At 46.0% G+C, this 23,572-nt stretch overlaps 1 protein-coding gene across 1 annotated transcript; it reads left to right on the top strand.

The window, feature by feature from the left end:
• The first annotated feature begins 6,273 nt into the window (after positions 1-6,273).
• On the top strand, positions 6,274-22,161 carry LOC133042621 (histone-lysine N-methyltransferase PRDM9-like). Its single transcript, XM_061123428.1, has 14 exons — positions 6,274-6,349; positions 6,756-6,872; positions 7,180-7,287; positions 11,482-11,531; positions 13,375-13,526; positions 14,021-14,025; positions 14,363-14,464; positions 14,678-14,949; positions 15,919-15,986; positions 17,055-17,248; positions 18,925-19,462; positions 20,037-20,720; positions 20,963-21,269; positions 22,087-22,161. The coding sequence occupies exons 1-14, from the start codon at positions 6,274-6,276 to the stop codon at positions 22,159-22,161; spliced, it is 2,748 nt and encodes a 915-aa protein (XP_060979411.1).
• The last annotated feature ends 1,411 nt before the right edge of the window (positions 22,162-23,572 follow it).

The raw sequence follows: 23,572 nt of genomic DNA, 5'->3' as shown, positions 1-23,572 counted from the left end.
AAAAATATAAAAATGTAATTATCATATGTTTTGGAAGCTCCACTCCTAGACATACATACAAAGAATTTAAAACAGATGTTCAAATATTAAGTTGTATACCAATATTCATAGCAGCACTGTTCTCAACAACCCAAGGTAAAAACAATGAAAATTTTCACCAACAGGTAAATTAATAAGCAAAATAAGGTTGATTCATCCATAAGATGCATTACTCTGCCATATAAAGGCATACAGTAATATATGCCATATAGTAAAATAGAGCCACAGCTGCAGGAAACAATAGGGGGCTCCTCAAAAACGAACACAGAGTTAACATACAGCCCATCAATTTCAGTCCAGGGAATACACCCAAAATATTTAAAACCAAGAACTGGAACAAATATGTGTATCCCATATTCACAGAAGCATTATTCACAGTAGCCAAAAGATGGAAGCAACACAAGCGTTCAACAGATAAATGGATAAGCACAGTGTAGTATAAACACAATGGAATATGATTCAACCTTCAAAAACAAGATAACTGTCACACATGCTCTAATGTGAATGAAACTTCAAGTCATTATGTGAAGTGAAAAAAGGCCAACACAAAAGGAAAAGTGCTCTATGATTCCACCAGTACGAGATATCCAAATAAGACAAATTCCAAGTAGAATAAGGTAGCCAAGGATTGAGGGTGGTGAGTGTTTAATGGTTAGAGTGTCACTTCGGGAAAAAGAAAAGATTCTGGAGACAAATGGTGAGGATATTTTTACAACCTGAGTGCAGTTAATGCTATAGAAGTACATACTTAAAATGACTCAAATGATAAATAGTATATGTTTGAAATCACAATTAAAAAATGATACAGGTTATAACATGGAAAAGCACTGAAAAAAATCCTCAGTGAAAGAAGACACACAGAAAAAGCCATGCAGATCATAGTCATCTTGTCACTTTAAATCCACAAAATTTTTTGACAAGAGGGAAAGCCGCAGTGGTGGTCCCAGAAAAAGAAAACTGCATTAGAATGGAGAAAGACATTTGCACAAAGTTTGGGCAGCTGATGCAAGTTGAAGTGGTCTTATGGATAGGATTGTAATGTGGACACCATAACTATCCCCCATTTGGGGGTTATGGGCTGGTCCCCTGGGAAAGCAACCCTGTTTCGGGTAAAACACATTGCATTTTTCGATGTGAATATAGGAAACTTTGTACCTCTATTGAAACTTGAAGTTTTTGAGATTTTACTAGGAATTTTCAGTACAACCATGTAAGTCACATGCCAGAAAATCAGAGATGGCACCAAACATTACAAAAGAGTCCAAGACTTAACCAGACCAAATTCAACTAAAGTAGTGATGCTAATTGCCTCGTAGTAGTCCACATGGTATTAAAAGTCACCGTAGGAAGAGTAGCCACCATGCCTTGGGTGCTGAGGATGGCCCTGATGGAACTGAAACTGTGAGATGTCTAAATTCTAGTTTTTCATGTAACACTGCACCAAAGCATCTGTCAGAACTATAGGGTGAATTCAGGGACTTCCCTGGAAGTCCAGTGGTGAAGATTCTGCACATCCACTGCAGGGGGGTCTGGGTTTGACCATAGGTCAGGGAACTAAGATCCAACATGCTGAGTTGCATGGCCAAAAAAAATAAATCAGTAGAACTGCAAGATCATGTGTGATTCTCTACATTAATAATGAACTACCAGAAAGAGAAATTGAGAAAATAGTCCCTGTCCAATTGCATCCCCCCAAAACTAGAAATTTAACCAAGGACTTGAAAGAGCTGCAAGCTAAAAACTGCAAGACACAGTGCTCAATTAAACTGAACAGATATGAAAAGACATCCCATGCTCATGGGTGACAATACCATTAAAATCTCCATTCTAACCAAAGTAACATACACATTCTTGCAATCACTACCAACATCTCATTGACATATTTCACAGAAACAAAAATAATGTTAACATCCGTGCGGAACCACAAAGGACCCAGAAGAGCCAAAGTGACCCTGAGAAAGGAGAACAGGCTGGCAGCACCTCCATCTCTGACTTCAATCTGCATTAGGCACCTAAAGGCACCACAAGACGTGTGGAATTGTATCAGAAACAGGCAGAGATACCAGAGAGCCCAGAAATAAATCTACAGGTTCACAGTAATCAATTTACAAGAAAGGAGCTAAGAACATACATCCAGGAAAGGACAGTCCCCTCAATAAGCCATGCTGGGAAAAATGGACACCACACAACAAGGAACAACACTGGACACCATTCTGTACCACAGACAAAAACTGACTAAAAACCCACAACTTTCCACATCAAGCCCTAACTGTCCTGGGTCCTCTGAAGATAGACACTCAGCAACAGCCATACACAGAAAGCTTCTTCCCAATTTTCCTCACCTTTTCCTTCAGCGGCACCACCTCCCTGCAGGTCCTGAGGAAACCAGGCTCATGTCAAACTGAACTGAACCCCACAATGTCCCAAAGCCAAAGCCCTAATGGGTCCTGAGGGGCCAGACTCCCATCACCCTGGATTGAACCCCAAAATGTATCAAAGCTGAAAACCCAATGGGTCCCAAGAAGACCAGACTCCCATCAGCTTAAGCTGAACCCCACAATGTCCCAAAGCTGAAGCCCCAGTGGGTCCTCAGTGGCCAGACTCCCAACTCCCTGAACTGAACCCCACAATGTCCCAAAGCTGAAATCCCAGTGGGTCCTGAAAAGACCAGACTCCTGTCAGCCTGAACTGAACCCCACAAAGTCCCAGAGCTGAAGCACCAGCAGGTTCTGAGGAGACCAGACTCCCATCAGCCTGAACTAACCCCACAATGTCCCAAAGCCAAAGTCATAATGGGTCCTGAGGGGCCAGACTCCTGTCAGCTTGAACTGAACACCACAATGTCCCAAAGCTGAAGCCCCACTGGGTCCTCAATGGCCAGATTCCCATATCCCTCAACTGAACCCCATAAAGTCCCAGAGCTGAAGCACCAGCAGGTCCTGAGGAGACCGACACCCACTCAGCCTGAACCCACCCCACAATGTCCCAAAGCCAAACCACCAGTGTGTCCTGAGGAGACCCATCTCCTGTCAGCCTGAAGTGAACCCCACAATGTCCCAAAGCCAAAACCTGAGCAGGTCCTGAGGAGACCAGACTTCTTGTCTTCCTGAACTGAATCCCACAGCGTCCCAAATCTGAAATCCCAGTGGGTTCTGAGGAGACCAGACTCCTGTCAGCAGCCACACGCAGCCAAGCACTCAGTCAGAGCTGGATTTCTGCTTGGGGTGGGGGTGGGTCAGGGAGGCGGGCTCCTCGCTCCCTGCTAGCCAATGAGAACTGCAGGTCAAGCTTCCCTCACTCGCGCAGGCACAGCTAAGTGGAGACTCTGCCCCTCAGGGCAGTTCTGCTAGGTTCATTAAACTATGAAAATTCAAACTGAAATATTGCCAATATCCAAAACTTCTCCAAAATAGTTAAAGAATAATTAACTCGAAACTGTATAGAATGAAATGTAGTCACCAAATTCACTCAAATTTATTAACAGATATTTAAATTTTGAAACTATCAAAATTGTGGACATAAACTTAGAAAATATACATGCCCCTGGGTTTGGCCTGTATATCATGAGCTTTGAGTTTTAACACACAAGCTGTCAGTCCACAAAAGAAAATTATTGTGGACTTTATAGAAATAAAGATGCCTATTCTGAAAGAACTCATTCAGAAAATCAAAATACAAGCACAAACTGGCAGAAAAATATTTGAAAAATTCATATCTGTTACAAGATTTGGACACAAAATAGACAAAGACCTCTTGAACAACCTTATAAACAATAAGTAAAGATCTAAACAGACACCCAGCCAAACAAAGTTATACAGATAGTATAAAACAGAAACACGCTCAACATATACACCATTAGGGAATTAAAAATTAATGTCATGAGCTATCACACTATACAGTTGAAGCTTGGAGTCTCCCACAGCCCAAAACCCTTAATGAACATGCCTGTAAAGTTAATGTGTTAGTCACTTACTTCCGTCTGACTCTTTGCAACCACATGGACCACCAGGCTCCTCTCTCCATGGGATTCTCCAGGCAAGAATACGAGAGTGGACTGCCACGCCCTCCTCTGGGGATCTTCCCCACTTAGGGATTGAACCCGGGTGTTCTGCTATGGGCAGACTGTTTACCGTCTGAGCCACCATGAAAGCCTGAACACGGCTGTACCCATAGATTAAAGCTTCCCCAAATTTGCAGTTTAGAGAGATACTGCTCTGGAAAGCTGTGTGGTGTTCTCCATGGTTCTGCAAGTAATACACTTTTCCTTACCATCAGCTTTGGCTGGGTTGTATCTTCTGACTCAACACCCACCAAGAGGTAAACTCACTTTCCTGGTAACATTTCTCTGTCCAGACTCGCAACCACCACTTGATACTAATTTTACAGTCAGTTGTTTTGCTTCCAATACATGGAAATCACGTTATTTTTCTGTGAGCAAATCTAGCTAAGGGCCAGAAACAGTGTCCCTAATTTTACCTTGTGAAGCCAGTAGGTGTCAAGCAAACTCAGCTCTGTGGCTCCATCCAGTTCGATGCCTCGTTTTACAGAAAACACGTGCAAGGCTTTGAGGTTTTCTTTATACCTCATTTCTGAAGGCTTTTAATACCTACAATAAATATACAAATGACTCATCAGTGCCACTTCTACTTTGAGGTTTAAAATCCTCCAAGTTTTTTCTAACATACTTACTCCATGCCTTGCATTTAAATCTTTGACCATACGTTGTTTATCCTGTGTCTCATCAGAATTTAATTACACAATTTTCCCCTGAATAATGCAGTACTCATCACATAGAGTTCTTACCAAAACTGGATTTGGCAAGGTAGGGCACAGGTGGGCCTAGGAGAAAGTCCGGGAGCACGACTACACTCTGGTGGAGCCGAGATTCTAGTTGAGGGCACTGGAAGGAAACATCCAGCCTGAGGACAACCCGCTCACTTGAGGATCCAGGCCTAAGAGGCCATGCCTGAAAACAAGCAAAGAAAACAGCCAAGATGCGCCTGTGCACTGGAGCTACTTGACAGACACGCCCTCAGAGCAGCCAATCCCTGAGCGGTGGGGCGGGGCCTCCATCGCGCTCCGCACCCTCCCAGCGCCTATTGGCCAGACTGCCTTGGTCGCAAGGCCGATTGGTCGCTCGTGCCTGACAGGGTACTGGCTGGCTGCTGGCCCTTCACTTCGCCTCAGCGTGGGAGGACTGGACGTCCCCGAGCTACTAGCGCACCCCAGGCCGGGTTGGGCAGCGTCGCAGGACAGCGGCGAGACTGACGAGAACGCACCCTGCACAACCCTCATAAACCCTTACCTGACGACTTCAAATTCCAGGGTGAGAGGCCCCAAATCACGTCAGCTTTGAGGAACCTGAGTCCTAATCTGAAGGAAGCTAGCGTCTCGTCAGCTTCAGGGACTCCAAGTCCCTTCACCCACAGAAACACCGAATCCCCTGGTGCTGCAACCCTCAAATACCTAGAGTAACCCCAGTTCCCCTCAGCCTGAGGCACCCTAAAAATAGCACCCGCAGAGACACCAAATTTCCTTAACCTCGGAGACCCTCAATACCTCAGCCTGGGAGCTCTTAAAGCTCTTCATCCTCAAGACCCCAATTGTCCTGCCTGTTGGAGACCTAAAGCGCCTTAGTAAGAAACCCCTGATTTCCTCAGCCTGAAAGATCCCAAGTTCTCTCACCCTGCACATTCTACATCAGCCAAAAGATCCCAGGTCCCCTCTGCCTGAGGACCCCAGTTCCTTCAGCCCGTGGGACCCAGATCTCCTCAAGCCAATTGACCTGTTCCTTAGATATAGAATCCACGTTATGCCCAGATTTTTCTGAGTCCCCAGGCGGAGATCCTCAAAACCTTTCTTGGAGAAATAATTCCTCTCCTGCACTGGAACAGAGCCCTGATTTCAACCTGACCCCAGTCCAGCACTTAGGGGCTTCCAGATCTCCTCAGGAATCCCTCTGTCACCCACAGAAATCTCCCTCCCAGTGCCTTTCCTTGGAGGGGCTGAATTGTAGGGGATCCAAAGAAACCAAATCTAGTTCACATTAGGCTGGTCTGTCATAGCTAGTCAGGATCCCTCCATCCCACCAATACCCTCACCCCGACTTACCCCTCACCTTCCTTCCCTGGACACTCCACCCAAAGAAGACAAACCAGGCTCTGGACAGTGGTCTGGGCTATCTCAGCACCTGCTTCTTCCACAGGCACCTTGGCCTTGAGCACTCCAATGGCCATGAGGCCGAACAGGTCTCCAGAGGAGAGCACTGAGGGAGATGCCAAGAGAATAGAGTGGAAGCTCACGGTGAGAGGTGGAGGTGGCAAAGCTGGGCTCTAAGCCAGCTCTATAGGAAGGACATGGCGCTGGTCCCTGAAGCACCACAGACTGCTTGCCTGGGCAGCTGAGTGAACATCTCTGTGACCGTACACAGGATGGGCATGCCGGGTCCTGTCTGAGATGGTGGGGAGGAGTGGGACAAAATAGGACACTAGATCCGTCAACTGCTTTGTGTCCAGGGAGAGTTAGGAAAATGCCCAGTGTTTGTTCAGTTAAGCAGGACACAGTCAGGAAGGAAAGTCTTCATCTCTGTCTCACAGAGACCATCCAGTAGCTTCAGGCTACTCCCTGCACAAAAGGTGGAGGAGAAGGCCCAGCTCTAAGGTCTGACTTAGATTAGTAAATCACTGATGAAATCTATTATTTTCCTTAGGCCAAAGATGCTTTCAAAGACATCTCCATATACTTCTCCAAGGAAGAATGGGAAGAGATGGGAGAATGGGAAAAAATCCATTATAGGAATGTGAAAAGGAACTATGAAGTGCTGATTGCTATAGGTAACAGGAAGTGCTGGGTGCCTGTGAGCCTGGGAAACATGAAACAGGTCTTCACCCTCAGTGTTCACTTGGCCTGCTCTTAGGTGGCTTCATCTGCTCACAGCTCCCTTTTTTGTGGAGACTAAACTGCAGGAAATGTTTACAGTTCTGTACCAGAGGGAGGTTGACCCTGCAGTGCAGAGCTCACCTCTTGCCTTGTTCTAGATTCCCCCAGCCCGTCCTACTGATTTCCGTGACTTTGTGACACTTTCCATTGCTTCTGTGTTTTGTTCCTCCTTCTTAGGACAAATATTTTGCTTCTTTCCAGGTTTCAGAGCCACTCGACCAACTTTCATGCATCACCGCAGGCAGGTCATCAAACCCCAGGTAGATGACACTAAGGATTCTGATGAAGAATGGACACCAAGGCAGCAAGGTGAGGAGCCAGGAGGATTTAGAGGTGTCTTTCTGAAAGCAGCCTGGGCTTAGGTCTCAACTACATCTCAGCCATTAGCAAAGAAAACATAATTTTCAGCGTTCCAAAGTGGTTGTGGCTGAATATTGACATCAGCCTGAATGAAGATGAATGTATAAGTTTTCCAGTGTAATTCTCAAAAGTTTTATGTTTAAAATTTATAATTCTTTTTAAAAAGAATTATTTTTGCTAAACATTCTTAGTGAAAGGCAGTTAAAGAAACCTTATAAATAAATTCACCAAAGAGATTTAATACTAATCTCATAATTGGTTATTGGATTAAATCTCTTAGAAGAGGAAATGATTAACATATTATGTCAAGATACATTATTTATGTATGTATATAAAACAACACATGATCTTGTTACCCTAAGGTGAAACTAATTCTTTGTTTTAATTCTGGGAAAGGGTTTGAGAGAACTATTTATTCTCCCTGATCTTTCCCACATTTCACTGACCAGAAACAGCATCAGGCAAATAAAATGAAGTACACTCATTATGAAATAGAAGTGAGCAGCTCACTTCCTCTTCTAACTGCTCAGACAGTTTAGACGAGTTAATATTCTAGATTGGAGAAAACAGTTTAGATAGTTCTATGATTCTCCATCTATGAATTTCTGTTCTCCCAAATTTTTAAAAATTATTTATTTATTTTTGGCTGCACTGGGTCTTTGTTGCTGTGCACAGGCTTTCTCTGGTTGTGGTGAGTGGCTTCTCATTGCAGAGCACATACAGGCTCAGTAGTTTGTGACACACAGGCTTAGTTGCCCCGCAGAAAGTGGAATCTTCCTGGACCAGCAATCGAACCTGTGTCCTCTGCATTGGCAGGCAGATTCTCATCCACTGTGCCACCAGGGAAGTCCCTCTGTTCCCTTAGGTTATTAAAACTAGTGAAAGGGACATGAAAACAAACATTTGGTTGTCTGCAAAGGTTTTTACATGAAGAGAGATTCTTCATAGGGAATATATATATGTCACGTTTCACCATACCTCTGCACATCTTAATTTACCTTCTTAACAATTTCTGAGTGTATGGTACACTCTTGCTAACTATGTACACATTAGTGTTAGTGGCCATAGTGTTCATCACTCCATCATGTCCAACTCTTTGCGTACCCATGGACTGTAGCCTGCCAGGCTCCTCTGTCCATGGGATTCTCCAGGCAAGAATACTGGAGTGGGTTGCCATTTCTTGCTCCAGGTGATCTTCCCAATCCAGGGATCGAAGCTGTGTCTGTTGCATCTCCTGCATTACAGGCAATTCTTTACCACTGAGCCACCGGGGATATGTATACACATTGCTCTACAACAAATCTGTAGAACTTTTCCATCTTGCGTGACTGAAGCCCTAACCCACTGAGTAACAATTCTCCAATCCTTCCTCCTCATAGCCCTTGGCAACCACGATTATATTTTCTGTTTTCATGGATTTGATTAATTTAGATACCTCATAGAAGTGGAATCAGGCAATATTTGTCTTTTTTGGATTGGTTCATTTCACTTAGCATATCATCAAGACCCATCCCTGATGTAGCATAGGACAGAATTCTTTTTTAAGGCTTAAAAACATTCCATTGTGTGCATGTGTATGTAACAGATATAAGATATATCTTATATATAATTTTTATCTGTTTATCCACCAAAGAGCATTTAGATTGCTTCCACATCTTGCCAACTGGGAATAATGCTGCAATGACCATAGATGTGCACACTATTTATTCAAGATCTTGCTTTCAATTTTTTATGGAAATATTCTCTTGAGTTGGATTGCTAGATCATACAGCTGAGGAAACTCCATACTGTTTTCTATAAAGCTTGCAACATTTTACATTTCCAACAATAGTGTATAAGGGTTCCAATTTCTCCATATCCTTACCAAACTTGCTATTATCTTCTTATTCATATTGCTTATCAAAGAAGGTTTCAATTTGTATTTCCCTATTAATTAGTAATATTGATCATCATTTCATATGCTTGTTGGCCATTTGTGTATCTTCTTTGGAGAAATGTCTATTGAATTCCTTTTTCCACTGTGTTAGTCAGCTCAGACTGCCATAGCAAAACAGACTGCATTCCTTAAACCACAGAAATTTGTTTTCTTACAATGCTGGAGCATGGAAGTTTGATATCAGGGTGTCATCATGGTCAGTCAGGTTCTCTTCCTGACTTACAGGTAGGCTTCATATTGGTGTATGCTTATTAACCCCTTATCAGATACATATTTTACAAACATTTTCTACTGTCCTGTAGGTGGCCTTTTCAACTCTGTTCACTGTGTCGTTTGCTGCACAGAGGTTTTAAGATTAATGCAATCTCATTTGTCTATTTTTACTTTGTTACTAATACTTATGCGCTTGGTACCATATCTAAGAAATCATTGCTGATTCAGTGTCGTGAAGCTTCACCTTTGTTTTCCTCTAAGAGTCTTATCAAGTCTTGCATTTAGGTCTTTAATCCATCCTGAGTTGATTTTTCTTCATGATGTAAGATCTTCGTTATTTTGCATATGGATATTTTGTTTCCCCAGCACCATTCCTTATAGAGATTAAACTTTCCCCATTGTCTTGACACTCTTGATGAAGATCATTAGACCATGTATACAGGAGTGTATTTCTGTTTATTTCTGGCTGTCTATTCTGTTCCATTGATTGGCATGTCTGTCTTTATGCCAACGGGCTTCCTCAGTGGCTCAGCAGGTGAAGAATCTGCCTTCAATGCAGGAGACACAGAAGATGCAGGTTCAATCCATGTGTTAAGAAGATCCCCTGGAGAAGGAAATGGCAACCCCATCCAGTATTCTTGCCTGTGAAATCCCCTGGACAGAGGAGCCTGGTGGGCTACAGTCCAAAAGGTCACAAAGAGTCAAGACGACTCAGTGACTAAGCACACACTTTATGCCAAAACTACACTCTTTTGGTTCCTGTACCTTTGTAATATGTTCTGAAATCAGAGACCTCCAGCTTTGCTGTTGTTTCTAAGATTGTTTTGCCTATTTGGGGTCCTCTGAGATTTGGTATTAACTGTAGGATGGATTTTCTGTATCAGAAAAAAATTCCATTGGGATTTTAATAGGAATTGCATTGAATCTTTAAATTGCTTTGGGTAGTATGAACAGCTTAATAATATTAAGTCTCCAAATCCATAAACATGAGACGCCTTTCTATTTACTTATGTCAGATTCCTTTCAGCAATACTTTGTAGTTTTCAATGTATAAGTCTTTCATCTCCTTAAGTTTACTCCCAATTATTTCATTATTTTTGATGCTATTATAAATAAGATTATTGGGACTTCTCTGGAGGTCCAGAGGCTAAGACTCCACACTCCCAATGCAGAGAAATTGGGTTCAGTCCCTGGTCAGGGAACTAGATCCCACATGCCGCAACAAAGACCTGGCACAAATAAATAAATAAAAATAAATTATTTTTAATTTAAATTTAGATCTTGACTATAGCTTTAAAAAAATAAAAAATAATTAGGATTGTTTTATTATTTTCCTTTTTGGAATGGTCATTGTTAATGAATGGAAAGATATTTGAATGCTGATTTTGTACCATGCAACTTTCTGTACAGGTTTTTTTTGTGTGTGGGTGGAATTTTAAAGATTTTTCTGTACATAAAGTCATGTCCTCTCTGAACAGACATAATTTTACTTCTTTCTTTCCAAATGGAAGCCTTTTGTTTCCTTTTCTAACCTAATGCCCTGGCTAGGACTTCTAACATTATGGTGAATAGAAGTGTTGAGAATGGGCACCCTTGCCTCTTTATGGATCTTAGAGAAGTTTTCAGCTTTTCACTGATGACTATGATGTTAGAGGTAGACTTTTCATATATGACATTTATTATATTGAAGTCACTTCCTTCTGTTTCTACTTTGTTGAGTACCTTTGTCATGAAAGGCTAGTAAATTTATTAGATACTTTATGGGCATCAGATGAGGCACAGATGAAGTTTCATATTTCTTTTTAATTCTAAGAAAATTATGTAATGCTCCCAGTGGAAGCATAGGAGTTGATGATACAGAAATCATTTCCAATTCCTCCTTTGATAATCCTTATCCTTGTCACTCTCTGGCTCAGAATTATGTGTCCTTAATTAGAATGCCCAGAGTTTGGAAATATTTACCAACCAAAACACTGATTCTCATCATTTTTTAGGTATACCTTCTTCAATGGCCTTCAGAGTGGAGCACAGTAAACACCCGAAGGTGAGTATTTCCCAAATCCTGTTGCAAAAATATCTTCCTCATGGATCCAGTCACAGGTGAGAATAGGAGAAAACACAGAGATCCTGGAGACGGCTGCCTTCCTGTCCTGGATCTTTAGCACACTGTCTGATACCATCACCACCTTTATAGTTAGTAAGAACAACAACCATAGTATCCTGTTCTATTGTTACATTATTTTCACAATATTTCAGACTTTAAGCATTTTATGTGAATAAACTTACTTAAACCTTAAAACAATCCTACAGTACCTATAAGTAGGTATATAACTATCACCATTATAGATCACAAAACTGAGGTAAAAAAAAAAAAAAAATGATTGACTATATCCCCGAGATCACAGTATCACTGGTAGTGCAGTCTAATCGAAAGCACTTTTCTAAACTCCTTACAAAATGATTAAAGCTTCCATAGTTCTATGAAGTTTATTCATACATCTTTATATCATTCATCTGAGAGATGTTTTCAACCTCAGTTCTTTTGTGCTATGCTAGGGAGGGATATGCTAAGACATCTGATTAAGAGAAGCTTAAGGACATGTTGGGCAGTTTTTAGAGCAGATGGCCCAGAAGCTTAAGGACGTGCTGGGCAGTTTGTAGAGTGGATGGTCCAGGATAAAGAAACTTAAGGACATGCTGGGCAGTGTGTAAAGTGGACAGTCCAGGATGAAGAAGGCGACAGGATCCCTACCTCAGAGCCTCCCACTCCAATAAGAGGAAGCAACTCGCAACCCTGACAAGCCTCAGGTTTATGACTGAAAAGCAACGAATAAGAAACTAGCTGAAGGACTTCACATAGATTACCCACTTTTGAGTAGAAACCCATCATCCGGGCATCATTTCAAATGCTCATTCTTGCAGGAGGGAGTAACAACTCCTTCCTCTGAGCTCTAATTTGGCAACTCTCCTGTTTGGAATCATGTGTTTAGCCTAACCCTGTGTTGTGAGCTTTGAGAGCCTAGCCCATACCCATTAATTCTCAAAAGTCCAGGCCCAGCTCAAAGACCCTGAGGGCCCCGTGAATATTTTGTGAATGAGTGACTCCACATTTAAACATTCATCTAGGAGTAGGAAGGTCAAATAGTGCTGAAGATAGTGTCTGTGAGCTAGACTTCAAATATGCATGCAATTGAAGGGATAAATTGATGGCAGGGATGTACACTCACATTCATACTATATTAAATAGCTCACACAACAATTTGTTGAAATGTTATTAAATTTCATGTCCACTGTAACATTTAGAATTAGCATGTATACCAATTTATGGATCAGGAAACTGAGGAAAACCAGCTAGTCATACAGCCTTGTTCTAGCAGAATTGATGAGACCAGCTACTTTAATTCCAAACATTGTCGCTAAGAGGACATGGCAACCTGCAAATTTCATCTCATTTTCTTTATTGTCTAAATGTGTTCTGTCTTTTCTCTTCTCAATCTCACTGCTTTGTCACCTTATTTTCCAGATGTGTTTTGTCCCCTCTGTAATTTTCTATACTTCCTCATCCATCAAAGGACCACTACTTAACAGAAAACCCCCTGGATTTCTCTATGAGCCCTTACCCTCTTCTTTCCCTGACCTCCAGCTATTATCCCTGCCTTGCTCTCACTTTTATGCAAAAAGTTGCAGGGAAAGAACCTTAAGATATGAATTCTAGTTTTGATTTATTACCCACTTAGGTCCTTATTTTACACTCCAGTGTTCAGACCACACCTCCACCAGGTATTTCCAAGAATTGTCAAAGTATTAAGTAATGCATGTGAAAACACTTCATAAAGTCCTAAAGAACTAAAAAAAAAAATGCACGTTGTCTTTTACTCACATGGAAGAGAATGTCCAGGGCACCATTAAGTAAGGAATCTAGTTTGAAGGAATTGCCCGGAGCAGCAAAATTGCTGAAGACAAGTGGCTCCAAGCAGGCTCAGAAACCAGTGCCCCATCACAGAAAAGCAAGGACCCCTGGACAGCACCCCGACAAAACGTCGGTAAGAGAAATTTTGGGGAGTTCCTCTAATTAGTTCCTCTAATCCCTGTAGAAAAACAAATAAGTATGGTCTAGGTGTGTGGCATGGACTTTGGGTAGGCGGGGGTTTAAGCTGGACTGATCTGAGACATGAAGTTAGCACTGGGGCCTTGGGAAAATCTTATACATTTTCTGAGGTCCTGATTGCTATCTGTAAAGAAAAGATACGGATACATAATTCATACAGTGCTTGCAAGCCTTACATTAAATGTAAAAGTCTGACACCTACAAATAGTTCAATAAATCCAACTGTGATAAGAGGAACCATGCTTTGTTAGTGTTTATGCCCAGACCTCTGCTCAATGCCTTACTTGTCATGTGCCCTTAACATATATTTTCTGAGTAGATGTGTTGGTGAACTATTTCCTAAGTAAGAAGGTTGTGAAGTTAAACCTACTAACGGGAAGTGCAGGAAGCTATCACTGAACTGGGCATCTGTGGTCAGTGTGGAGCCTCAGTCTCCTGAACCAGTAGTCAAAGGGAAACGAAAAAAAGTATAGAGAAGGGACTTCCTGGGAGTTAAGTGGTTAAGACTCCGCACTTCCACTACAGGAGGAGTGGGTTCCATTCCTAGTCTGGGAACTAACATCCCACAAGCCATGCAGTGTGGCCAAGAAATAAATAATGTAATATTAAAACATAAAATTACAAAAGTAAAAGTTTGAAAAATACACGTAAGAAAGTTTTAACAAAGAGTATAGATGGACATGTAGGAGATCTCACACTTTTTGATAAAACAGGGACTAATTCTCCAGACCCCATCAGCCTTGCTTGGCTTCTGTTCTCAATCTTAGAACTCAGAAGAAAGGAGACTGGAGTGAAGAGGTACAGTCTACGAGAAAGAAAGGGCCAGGTGTACCAAGAGGTCAGCGAGCCCCAGGATGATGACTACCTCTGTGAGTGACCCTGCTGGCCCACTCACGGAGAAGGGGCTACAAGGTCTTGGTCCACTAACCTCACCTCACCATTTGGTCCCCCAGCCATCCCCTTCCTCTATGACTTGGGGTGCAGGATCAAGGCCAAATGCCATGAATGCCCCAGTTCTTTCTGAAGGTCGTTACAACCAGCAACTTCACTATACCTCCTCTTATCCCTGTTCTCACCTCCAGATTGTGAGGAGTGTCAGAACTTCTTCATCGAGAGCTGTGCTGCCCACGGGCCCCCAACCTTTGTAAAGGACTGTGCAGTGGAAAAGGGGCATGCCAATCGCTCAGCCTTCACTCTGCCCCCTGGGTTAAGCATCAGACTGTCGGGCATCCCTGACGCTGGGCTTGGAGTGTGGAACGAGGCGTCCGATCTGCCGCTGGGCCTGCACTTTGGCCCCTATGAGGGCCAGATCACAGATGGTGAAGAGTCCACCAACAGTGGATATGCCTGGCTGGTGAGAAGCACCCGTTTCCCTGTCCTCTGGCCTCTAATTGCTTCTATGTGGTGGGGGGTACTTCATGTCTACATGCGAGGACGCAGATGGTGATAACACGGTCAGCAATGACACAGTCAGCCCTGTGTACTGTGTGCCCTGGGCGTGAACACAGGACTTCCATCTAAAGGTCAGAGGAGAGGTGGGACCACAGTGTACACACACTCAGGACCTCTATCTAAAGGTCAGAGGAGAGGTGGGACCACAGTGTACAGACCCTCAGGACCTCTATCTAAAGATCGGAGGAGAGGTGGGACCACAGTGTACAGATACTCAGGACCTCTATCCAAAGGTCAGAGGAGAGGTGGGACCACAGTGTACAGACACTCAGGACCTCTATCTAAAGATCAGAGGAGAGGTGGGAACACCTTGGTACACACTCACAGGACTTCTATCTAAAGGTCAGAGGAGAGGTGGGAACACAGTGTACACACACAGAGGACTTCCATCTAAAGGTCAGAGGAGAGGTGGGAGCACAGTGTACAGACACACAGGACCTCTACCTAAAGATCAGAGGAGAGGTGGGAACACCTTGGTACACACTCACAGGACCTCTATCTAAAGGTCAGAGGAGAGGTGAGAACACAGTGTACACACACAGAGGACTTCCATCTAAAGGTCAGAGGAGAGGTGGGAGCACAGTGTACAGACACTCAGGACCTCTATCTAAAGGTCAGAGGAGAGGTGGGAACACTGTGGTACAGGCACACAGAAGTGACTCCTCCCTTGTGGAGCCCTTGCCTTCAATGTACCAAGAGACTCAGACTTGGGATGATGAGTAAGGAGCTAACCGTGTGGTCCGACTGGCAGTTGAATCCATGCAGGCTGAAAAGCACCAATGACTACAGAGGGAAATAGCTCTTCTCTTGCTTCCTAGCAATAAAAAAGAAAAGAAAGAGGAAAGCTTGTAACTCTTTTTCTGACACTCAGATCACCAAAGGGAGAAACTGCTACAAGTATGTGGATGGAAAGGACACGTCTTGGGCCAACTGGATGAGGTGAGTGCGGTGAGTCTGCAGTGTGTAGACATTGATACTCCCTCAATCCCATGCCCCTTTCCTTCTCAAACCAGCTCCCTCAACAGCTTTCACATCTTCTTTCCTCTCTTCCCTCCATATCATGCTCTTTCATTTCAAAAGACACTAGAAAGAAGGAAATAAAAATATGGCATATGCCATCAAGATAGAAGTCTACATGCTGAACAAAACTGGTGAACTTGAAAACAACTTGAGGAGTCTAGATTCACCAGAGACACTTTAACTCACTTAATGGACACTTACCAGGCACTTTATGTTTCAGTTTAGACAGTGAACTTCATTACTGAAGCAGATCACACAACCCATGTCCTTTTGGAGAACATACTGCAAACAGACATTAGCCTATTGATTTTAGGAACAGTAACCTTATTTTTTCTATCTTTGAGAAACTACACAGCGCCAGGATAACCTAATACAGGAGATCTTGACTCTACGTGGGCAACAACCTCCTCAGGCTTGGTTCCAGTGAGAAGTGGGCCCTGAGACCTCAGAAGGAATGGGGAGCAGGATGGCCCTGAGCAGGGCCATTCTCTGAGGGCCTCTCCTTTCATCAGGGCAGGCAGACAGTGAACAAACAATTACTGTTCCGTGTCTCAAGCTATATCAGAGCTCTCTCTAATTTTCTGTGGGAGGGGGTGGGCAAGCGAATAGGACACTGGATACACGTGGGGAGATGGGAGAAAGCCTCGGGAGAGAAGGCAGGCTGGGGTGAGTGCTGAGGGCTGCGTGCTAGCCAAGGAGCACCAAGTCCTGTGGATGAAAGAGAACTTAATTCAGAGTTTAGAGGAGCTGGAGGTCACCAGCCTCATGGACAGTCCAGGTGGAGATGAGTCTGGAACTGGGCTCTGGAAAATGGCTAATTAGGTAAGGAGAGAAAAGCATGGGAATTCACATGGCCTGGTCGAAGGTGTGAACAGAAGGTCCACATGAGGGGCAGCCTCAGAGGCAGAAGGCAAGGAGCTGGGCATGGTTGGAGAGTGGAGGGCACTCATCACGAGGTTTCTTTCCCTTTCCTGGCCTCAACCCCAGGTATGTGAACTGTGCCCAGGACGACGAGGAGCAGAACCTGGTGGCCTTCCAGTATCACGGGCAGATCTTCTACCGAACCTGCCAGGTGATCAGGCCGGGCTGTGAGCTGCGGGTCTGGTATGGGGACGGGTATGGCCAGGACCTTGGCATCAAGTGGAACATCAGGGGGAAGAGTGAGCTTGCGACTGGGAGAGGTGAGTGTCACCCCTCTTCCAGCACCCCACCCCATCCTGGGAGCCTCCATGGTCCGATTTCGAAGCAGAGTACAATCCAGTCCAAAGTCAGTTGAGTTGCAATTAAAATGCCTCAGAATTTGATTCTTTTCATATGATTGTTAGGAAAAATTTTTATATTAAAAATGTTAGTTCTAATTTTTAATATTTCATGCAAAATAATATGTAACATCACCTTCTGCTGAAAGACTTAGAGCAAAAAGAGACTTTTGTATCACCTACCACTTCTCTGCCCTTTACTGTTTCTTCCTCATTTCCTCCCATTTCTAAGCGACACATGTACAGTGATGTGCATTCTGTTACTGTTCCAGTTTGTTGTCATGTGAGCTCATACTCTGTGCCAGATGGGGCTCCACGCACTGAAACAGACAGGACCACTGCCCTGGGGCAGCAGGGGCTTCATACCAGACAGGGGCTGGTGCTCTGAGAAAAACCAGCGCAGGGAACGTGCCTCGGGTCAGCATGAGCAGAGGGTGGGGTGTGGTGCGGGATGGTGCGGCAGGGTCTCTGCAGAGATAACACCTGCGGGGAAGGATTCCAGGCAGGGGGGCAGCCAGTGCCGCAGCTCCAGGGCCGGGACGAGAGGCCATGCCAGGGGTCGTGGGAGGAAGCATAGAGGGAGAGGAAGGAGGCTGGATGGGACACGGAAGCCTCAGGGCCTTGTCCACATGCCGGCCCCAGGGGTCTTCCTGGATGACACAGAACAACCGTGAGGCTTTCAGCTGCAAGCAGCATGTTCTCTGTTCTGTGACGATGCTTTGGTTCATTTTTGGGAAGAGACAGCAGCGGGGAGTCCCTTCAGAGGTCACTTCATTGCCAGACATGAGGGGAGAGTGGGCTGGCTAAAGATGTTGGGAGTGAGGGTGTGAAAAGTCTGGCTGGAGATGTATTTTTAAACAGGGCTTCCTAGTGCATGTTAAATGGGCTAAGCCTGAATGAAATAAATCGTGTATGAACACTGAGGAGGCTTTAGAAAGGACATGCCTTTATTTTCTGATTTATGGGAAACTGAGAGAGGAGCAATTTGTGAACCAATTGGGGCAGCAGGAGCCAGAGACCTGTAGTCAGTGGGACCTGGGCCGCTCGGTCTCATCCAGTCTCAAACCCACTTCCTGCAGAGATTGGCACAAAGGCTGCTCTTTGAACAAGGAGTCACAAAGTCAGCTTTACTCACACCTGCTCTAACCACCCCCTGTGCTGCCTCCCATATGCAGAGAGCTCCAGGCCAGGCGCCCCTAACTTAATAGACCTTTTCCCCTCACAGGGAGCCATTTAGGAGAATCCATTTAAGTCATCAACTCTTATCTCTCAGTAGGGTAAAACACCTGTGGCCACTGTGACGTGACTTTTCCGATAGTTAAACGCAGGGAAAGTCCCTGCAGATCCATCTCTGTCAGGAGAGACACTGCCTCTGATGCTGCTAGAAGGTCCCTATCTGGGTGATATGTAGAAAAGGCCCTTGACACCAGCTTCCTGGATTTCTGTAGATGTAGAGAATAAGAGTGGAATGGAAAAGTGGACTATAAAGACACACTCGATGGGAGACAAATTATGCACTGTCAACACTTAGATGATTAGTGGGGAGGGCCTGACTGAGGCAAACCAGCTACCTGACCAAAAGCTTCCTCTTTCAGCAGAACCAAAGCCCAAGATCCACCCATGTGCCTCCTGCTCTCTGGCCTTCTCCAGTCAGAAATTCCTCAGCCAACACTTCCAACGCAGTCACCCCTTTCAGACCCTCTTGAGACCATCTGAAAGAGACATCCTCCAACCAGAGGATCCCTGCCCAGGCAATCAAAATCAGCGATATTCCGATCCACACAGCCCGAGCGACAAACCTGAGGGTCGGGAGGCCAAGGACAGGCCCCAACAATTGCTGAAAAGCATAAGGCTGAAAAGGATTTCAAGGGTCTCTTCCTACTCACCCGAAGGACAAATGGGGAATTCTGGGGTGCATGAGAGAATGAAAAATGAGCCCAGCACAAGCCAGAAAATGAATCCAGAGGACACAGGCACATTGCTCATGGGGGCAGGGGTCTCAAGGATTATGAGAGTCACATACAGAGAGTGTGGGCAAGGCTCTAAGGACAGGCCAAGTCTCACCACACACGAGAGGACACACACAGGGGAGAAGCCCTATGTTTGTGGGGAGTGTGGGCGAAGCTTCCATCATGGGTCAGTCCTCATCAGACACCAGAGGACACACACAGGGGAGAAGCCCTATGTTTGCGGGGAGTGTGGGCAAAGCTTCCATCACGGGTCAAATTTCATCACACACCAGAGGACACACACAGGGGAGAAGCCTTATGTTTGTGGGGAGTGTGGGCGAAGCTTCAGTAAGAACTTCAACCTCATCACACACCAGAGGACACACACAGGGGAGAAGCCCTATGTTTGCAGGGAGTGTGGGCGAAGCTTCCGTCAGAAGTCAACCCTCATCAGACACCAGAAGACACACACAGAGGAGAAGCCCTATGTTTGCAGGGAGTGTGGGCAAAGTTTCAGTCAGAAGTCAGATTTCATCACACACCAGAGGACACACACAGGGGAGAAGCCGTATGTTTGTGCGGAGTGTGGGCAAAGCTTCCGTCAGAAGTCAGATTTCATCAGACACCAGAGGACACACACAGGGGAGAAGCCCTATGTTTGTGGGGAGTGTGGGCGAAGCTTCCATCAGAAGTCAGCCCTCATCATACCAGAGGACACACACAGGGGAGAAGCCCTATGTTTGTGGGGAGTGTGGGCGAAGCTTCCATCAGAAGTCAGCCCTCATCGTACACCAGAGGACACACACAGGGGAGAAGCCCTATGTTTGTGGGGAGTGTGGGCGAAGCTTCCATCAGAAGTCAGCCCTCATCGTACACCAGAGGACACACACAGGGGAGAAGCCCTATGTTTGTGGGGAGTGTGGGCGAAGCTTCAGTGATAAGTCAAATCTCATATCACACCAGAGGCCACACACAGGGGAGAAGCCCTACATTTGCAGGGAGTGTGGGCAAAGCTTCATTCAGAAATCCGTCCTCATAAGACACCAGAGGACACACACAGGGGAGAAGCCCTATGTTTGCAGGGAGTGTGGGCGAAGCTTCCGTCAGAAGTCAGCCCTCATCAGACACCAGAAGACACACACAGAGGAGAAGCCCTATGTTTGCAGGGAGTGTGGGCAAAGTTTCAGTCAGAAGTCAGATTTCATCACACACCAGAGGACACACACAGGGGAGAAGCCCTATGTTTGCAGGGAGTGTGGGCAAAGTTTCAGTCAGAAGTCAGATTTCATCACACACCAGAGGACACACACAGAGGAGAAGCCCTATGTTTGCAGGGAGTGTGGGCAAAGCTTCCGTCAGAAGTCAGATTTCGTCAGACACCAGAGGACACACACAGGGGAGAAGCCCTATGTTTGTGGGGAGTGTGGGCGAAGCTTCCATCAGAAGTCAGCCCTCATCATACCAGAGGACACACACAGGGGAGAAGCCCTATGTTTGTGGGGAGTGTGGGCGAAGCTTCCATCAGAAGTCAGCCCTCATCATACCAGAGGACACACACAGGGGAGAAGCCCTATGTTTGTGGGGAGTGTGGGCGAAGCTTCCATCAGAAGTCAGCCCTCATCGTACACCAGAGGACACACACAGGGGAGAAGCCCTATGTTTGTGGGGAGTGTGGGCGAAGCTTCAGTGATAAGTCAAATCTCATATCACACCAGAGGCCACACACAGGGGAGAAGCCCTACATTTGCAGGGAGTGTGGGCAAAGCTTCATTCAGAAATCCGTCCTCATAAGACACCAGAGGACACACACAGGGGAGAAGCCCTATGTTTGCAGGGAGTGTGGGCGAAGCTTCCGTCAGAAGTCAGCCCTCATCAGACACCAGAGGACACACACAGGGGAGAAGACCTACGTTTGCAGGGAGTGTGGGCAAAGCTTCAGTCAGAAGTCCCTCCTCATCACACACCAGAGGACACACACAGGGGAGAAGCCCTATGTTTGCGGGAGTGTGAGTGAGTCATGACCAACAAACCACATTTTAGCCACAAGAGGATTACTGCAGCCACCCCATGCCTCAGCTCTAAGGGGGCCTCAGAGGAGGTCTGTGACCTGTTACTGTCCCCAAGAGTATGAGGAGAGACTTCCCAGGTGGTCCAGGGGTCAAGACTCCAATGCAGAGACCCACGTTCAATACCTGATTGGGGAACTAGCTCCCACATGCTGCAACTAAGACACAGCACAGCCGAATAAATAAATATATAATAAATATTTTAAAGAAAGAGTGTGGTAAGCACACACTTACTTTGTTAAATAGACCTTCCACTTTCATGACAGGAGAGGAGGTAGATAAACAGCAGAGGGTTTCTTAAGTGTTCTGGAGATGTTCGTGCCAATTGCCTTCATGGGTTTTATACTCCTCTTCTAATAAATTTTGTCTCCAAACAAATCTGAAGCCCAGACTATGCATCCATTGCACCCTTATTACTGACAGCAGTGGGGTCCAGTGGTAGATGAACCCTTCAGAAGGCATAATTCTGGAGCCAACTCAGTTAGGTCACTGGACAGTCAGTTCCTGAGTCCAGGGAGAGGAATCTAGGGTTTGAGACAGACTCACTGGGGAAAGCAATTCCCCGGCCTCCTGGGAAGTGTGGCTTCTCCTCCTTATAGACCTCGACTGTCCTTTGGCCTCTCCTGGTGGCCCTCTAGTTCCCTCTGACTTCTGTAGCCTCAAAGGTGAATGCCACGTGCACATGTGTGTGTGTGCGTGCACGCCTGGCTCAGCATGGGCTATCTGGTCTTTGCCGCTCCCTCAGGGTCATCACAGCATCTGGACTCCAGATTCGACCACAGAGGTCCAGTTCTCAGCCCTGCCCTCAGCAGCTGCATGAGCTGGGGCAAGACGCTTAAGTTCTCTGTGTCTCTATTCTCATCTGTGATACGGGGTGGGAGCACCAGCATTTTGGTCTGATGCGTAAGCACAGGCAGAATCTGGCAGAGGCTGGCTGAGAACGCAAGCCCCACCATTGCTGTCTTTTGTGCTTTTTTCTTCAATCTTTTTTTATTTTTTAATAGAAGGATAATTGCTTTACAGAATTTGTTTTCTGCATGTCCTCCAGCCCCCACACCTTCCAGGTCTTCAGAGCCAGATCAGGAAGGGGCTGTTTAGGCACTGGGCTGCCCTGATGAGGAGGGTGTGAGGTCATGGGTGCTAAGGGAGGGCGACCTCCCTTCCCACCCGAGCCGTTCCTGCTGAGTTGGGCAGCCCCACGGCCCCTCCACAGGCAGGAAGTGCCCACAGTCGTCACCCCTGCCGAGAACAGAGCCTGGAGCCGTGTTTGCAGGAAATCCCTGTCCGGCCCCAATCCCACCCCCACACGGAGGGTCCTTGAAGCCCACACCACGGCTTCTCTATGCATGGGCCTGGTACCTGTGCCTGTGCACTCTGGTCAACACTGTCACGGCCTTGAAATTGTTAACCATGGAAAAGTTCATCCTTACACTTCCCTTTCATGAGTGAAGTCTGATGGGCCCCGGGGTGCGCTGTGAGCAGAGCAGATGCACACACAGCACGGGCCCCGGGGTGACCAGGCTGCACGAGGGGACAAGGTGGACACAAAGCCCCCCCACCCCCCACCCTGTGTGAGTGAAGGTGGTGACCGCCCCAGGAAGCCACGCTTGCTCAGACCCGGGAACCGAGCTCCAACACAGAGTGGGGGCAATGGGGTTCTTAAGGTCGACCACACTCTCCCCTCTGTGAATGACCTCTGCCCTGGCCTGATCCTTCCAGAAGGGGTTCAGGAGGCTGGAGTCCACCCGGCCACCAGAAGACAACAAGGGGAGAGTGGGCCACGGGGCGGGGTGCGGAGTATGCAAACTCCAGGACTTGGGCAATGGCCCTCAGTTCCCTCCGTGTGCCAGGCTTGTGAAGCGTCTCTACATGAATCGTGTCAGTAATAACCACCCACTATTATTTTCCTGTTTCTGTCATGCTTTCTTAAAGGAACGTGCTTGTCTGTGGCTTGGTTTCCCTACAGGAAGGGAAGACACGTAAACTCCCCATCTTCTGTGGCTTCAGGCCGGGGCCATGGGAGGGAGAGTTAGTGGTGGTGCAGGCAGAGGGGCTTCAGCTGAAAAACGGTGGGGACCCAGAAACCTGCAGGGGCTTCTCACCTGTACCTCCCACCAGAGCTGGGCCTGGAATCCCCTGGAAGGCTGAGCAGGTCAAAGCTTCTCCCTCCCCTCCCCTCTGCTCCCCTCCCCTCAAAAAGCTGACTCCTGGGGCCTGCCCACAACACCCCC

The sequence above is a fragment of the Dama dama genome, chromosome 1 (assembly GCF_033118175.1).
Source record: "Dama dama isolate Ldn47 chromosome 1, ASM3311817v1, whole genome shotgun sequence".
Taxonomy (NCBI): Eukaryota; Metazoa; Chordata; class Mammalia; order Artiodactyla; family Cervidae; genus Dama; species Dama dama.
Note: the sequence above shows the minus strand (reverse complement) of the source record. Positions and strands in the feature narration are given on the sequence as shown.

Coding starts and splice junctions, on each gene's coding strand:
- LOC133042621 (XM_061123428.1), top strand. CDS start 6,274: ATGAGGCCGAACAGGTCTCCAGAGGAGAGCACTGAGGGAGATGCCAAG. Junction 11,532..13,374: donor AGCACAGTAAACACCCGAAG/GTGAGTATTTCC, acceptor CTCACATGGAAG/AGAATGTCCAGGGCACCATT. Junction 21,270..22,086: donor ACACAGGGGAGAAGCCCTAT/GTTTGCGGGAGT, acceptor CCGCTCCCTCAG/GGTCATCACAGCATCTGGAC.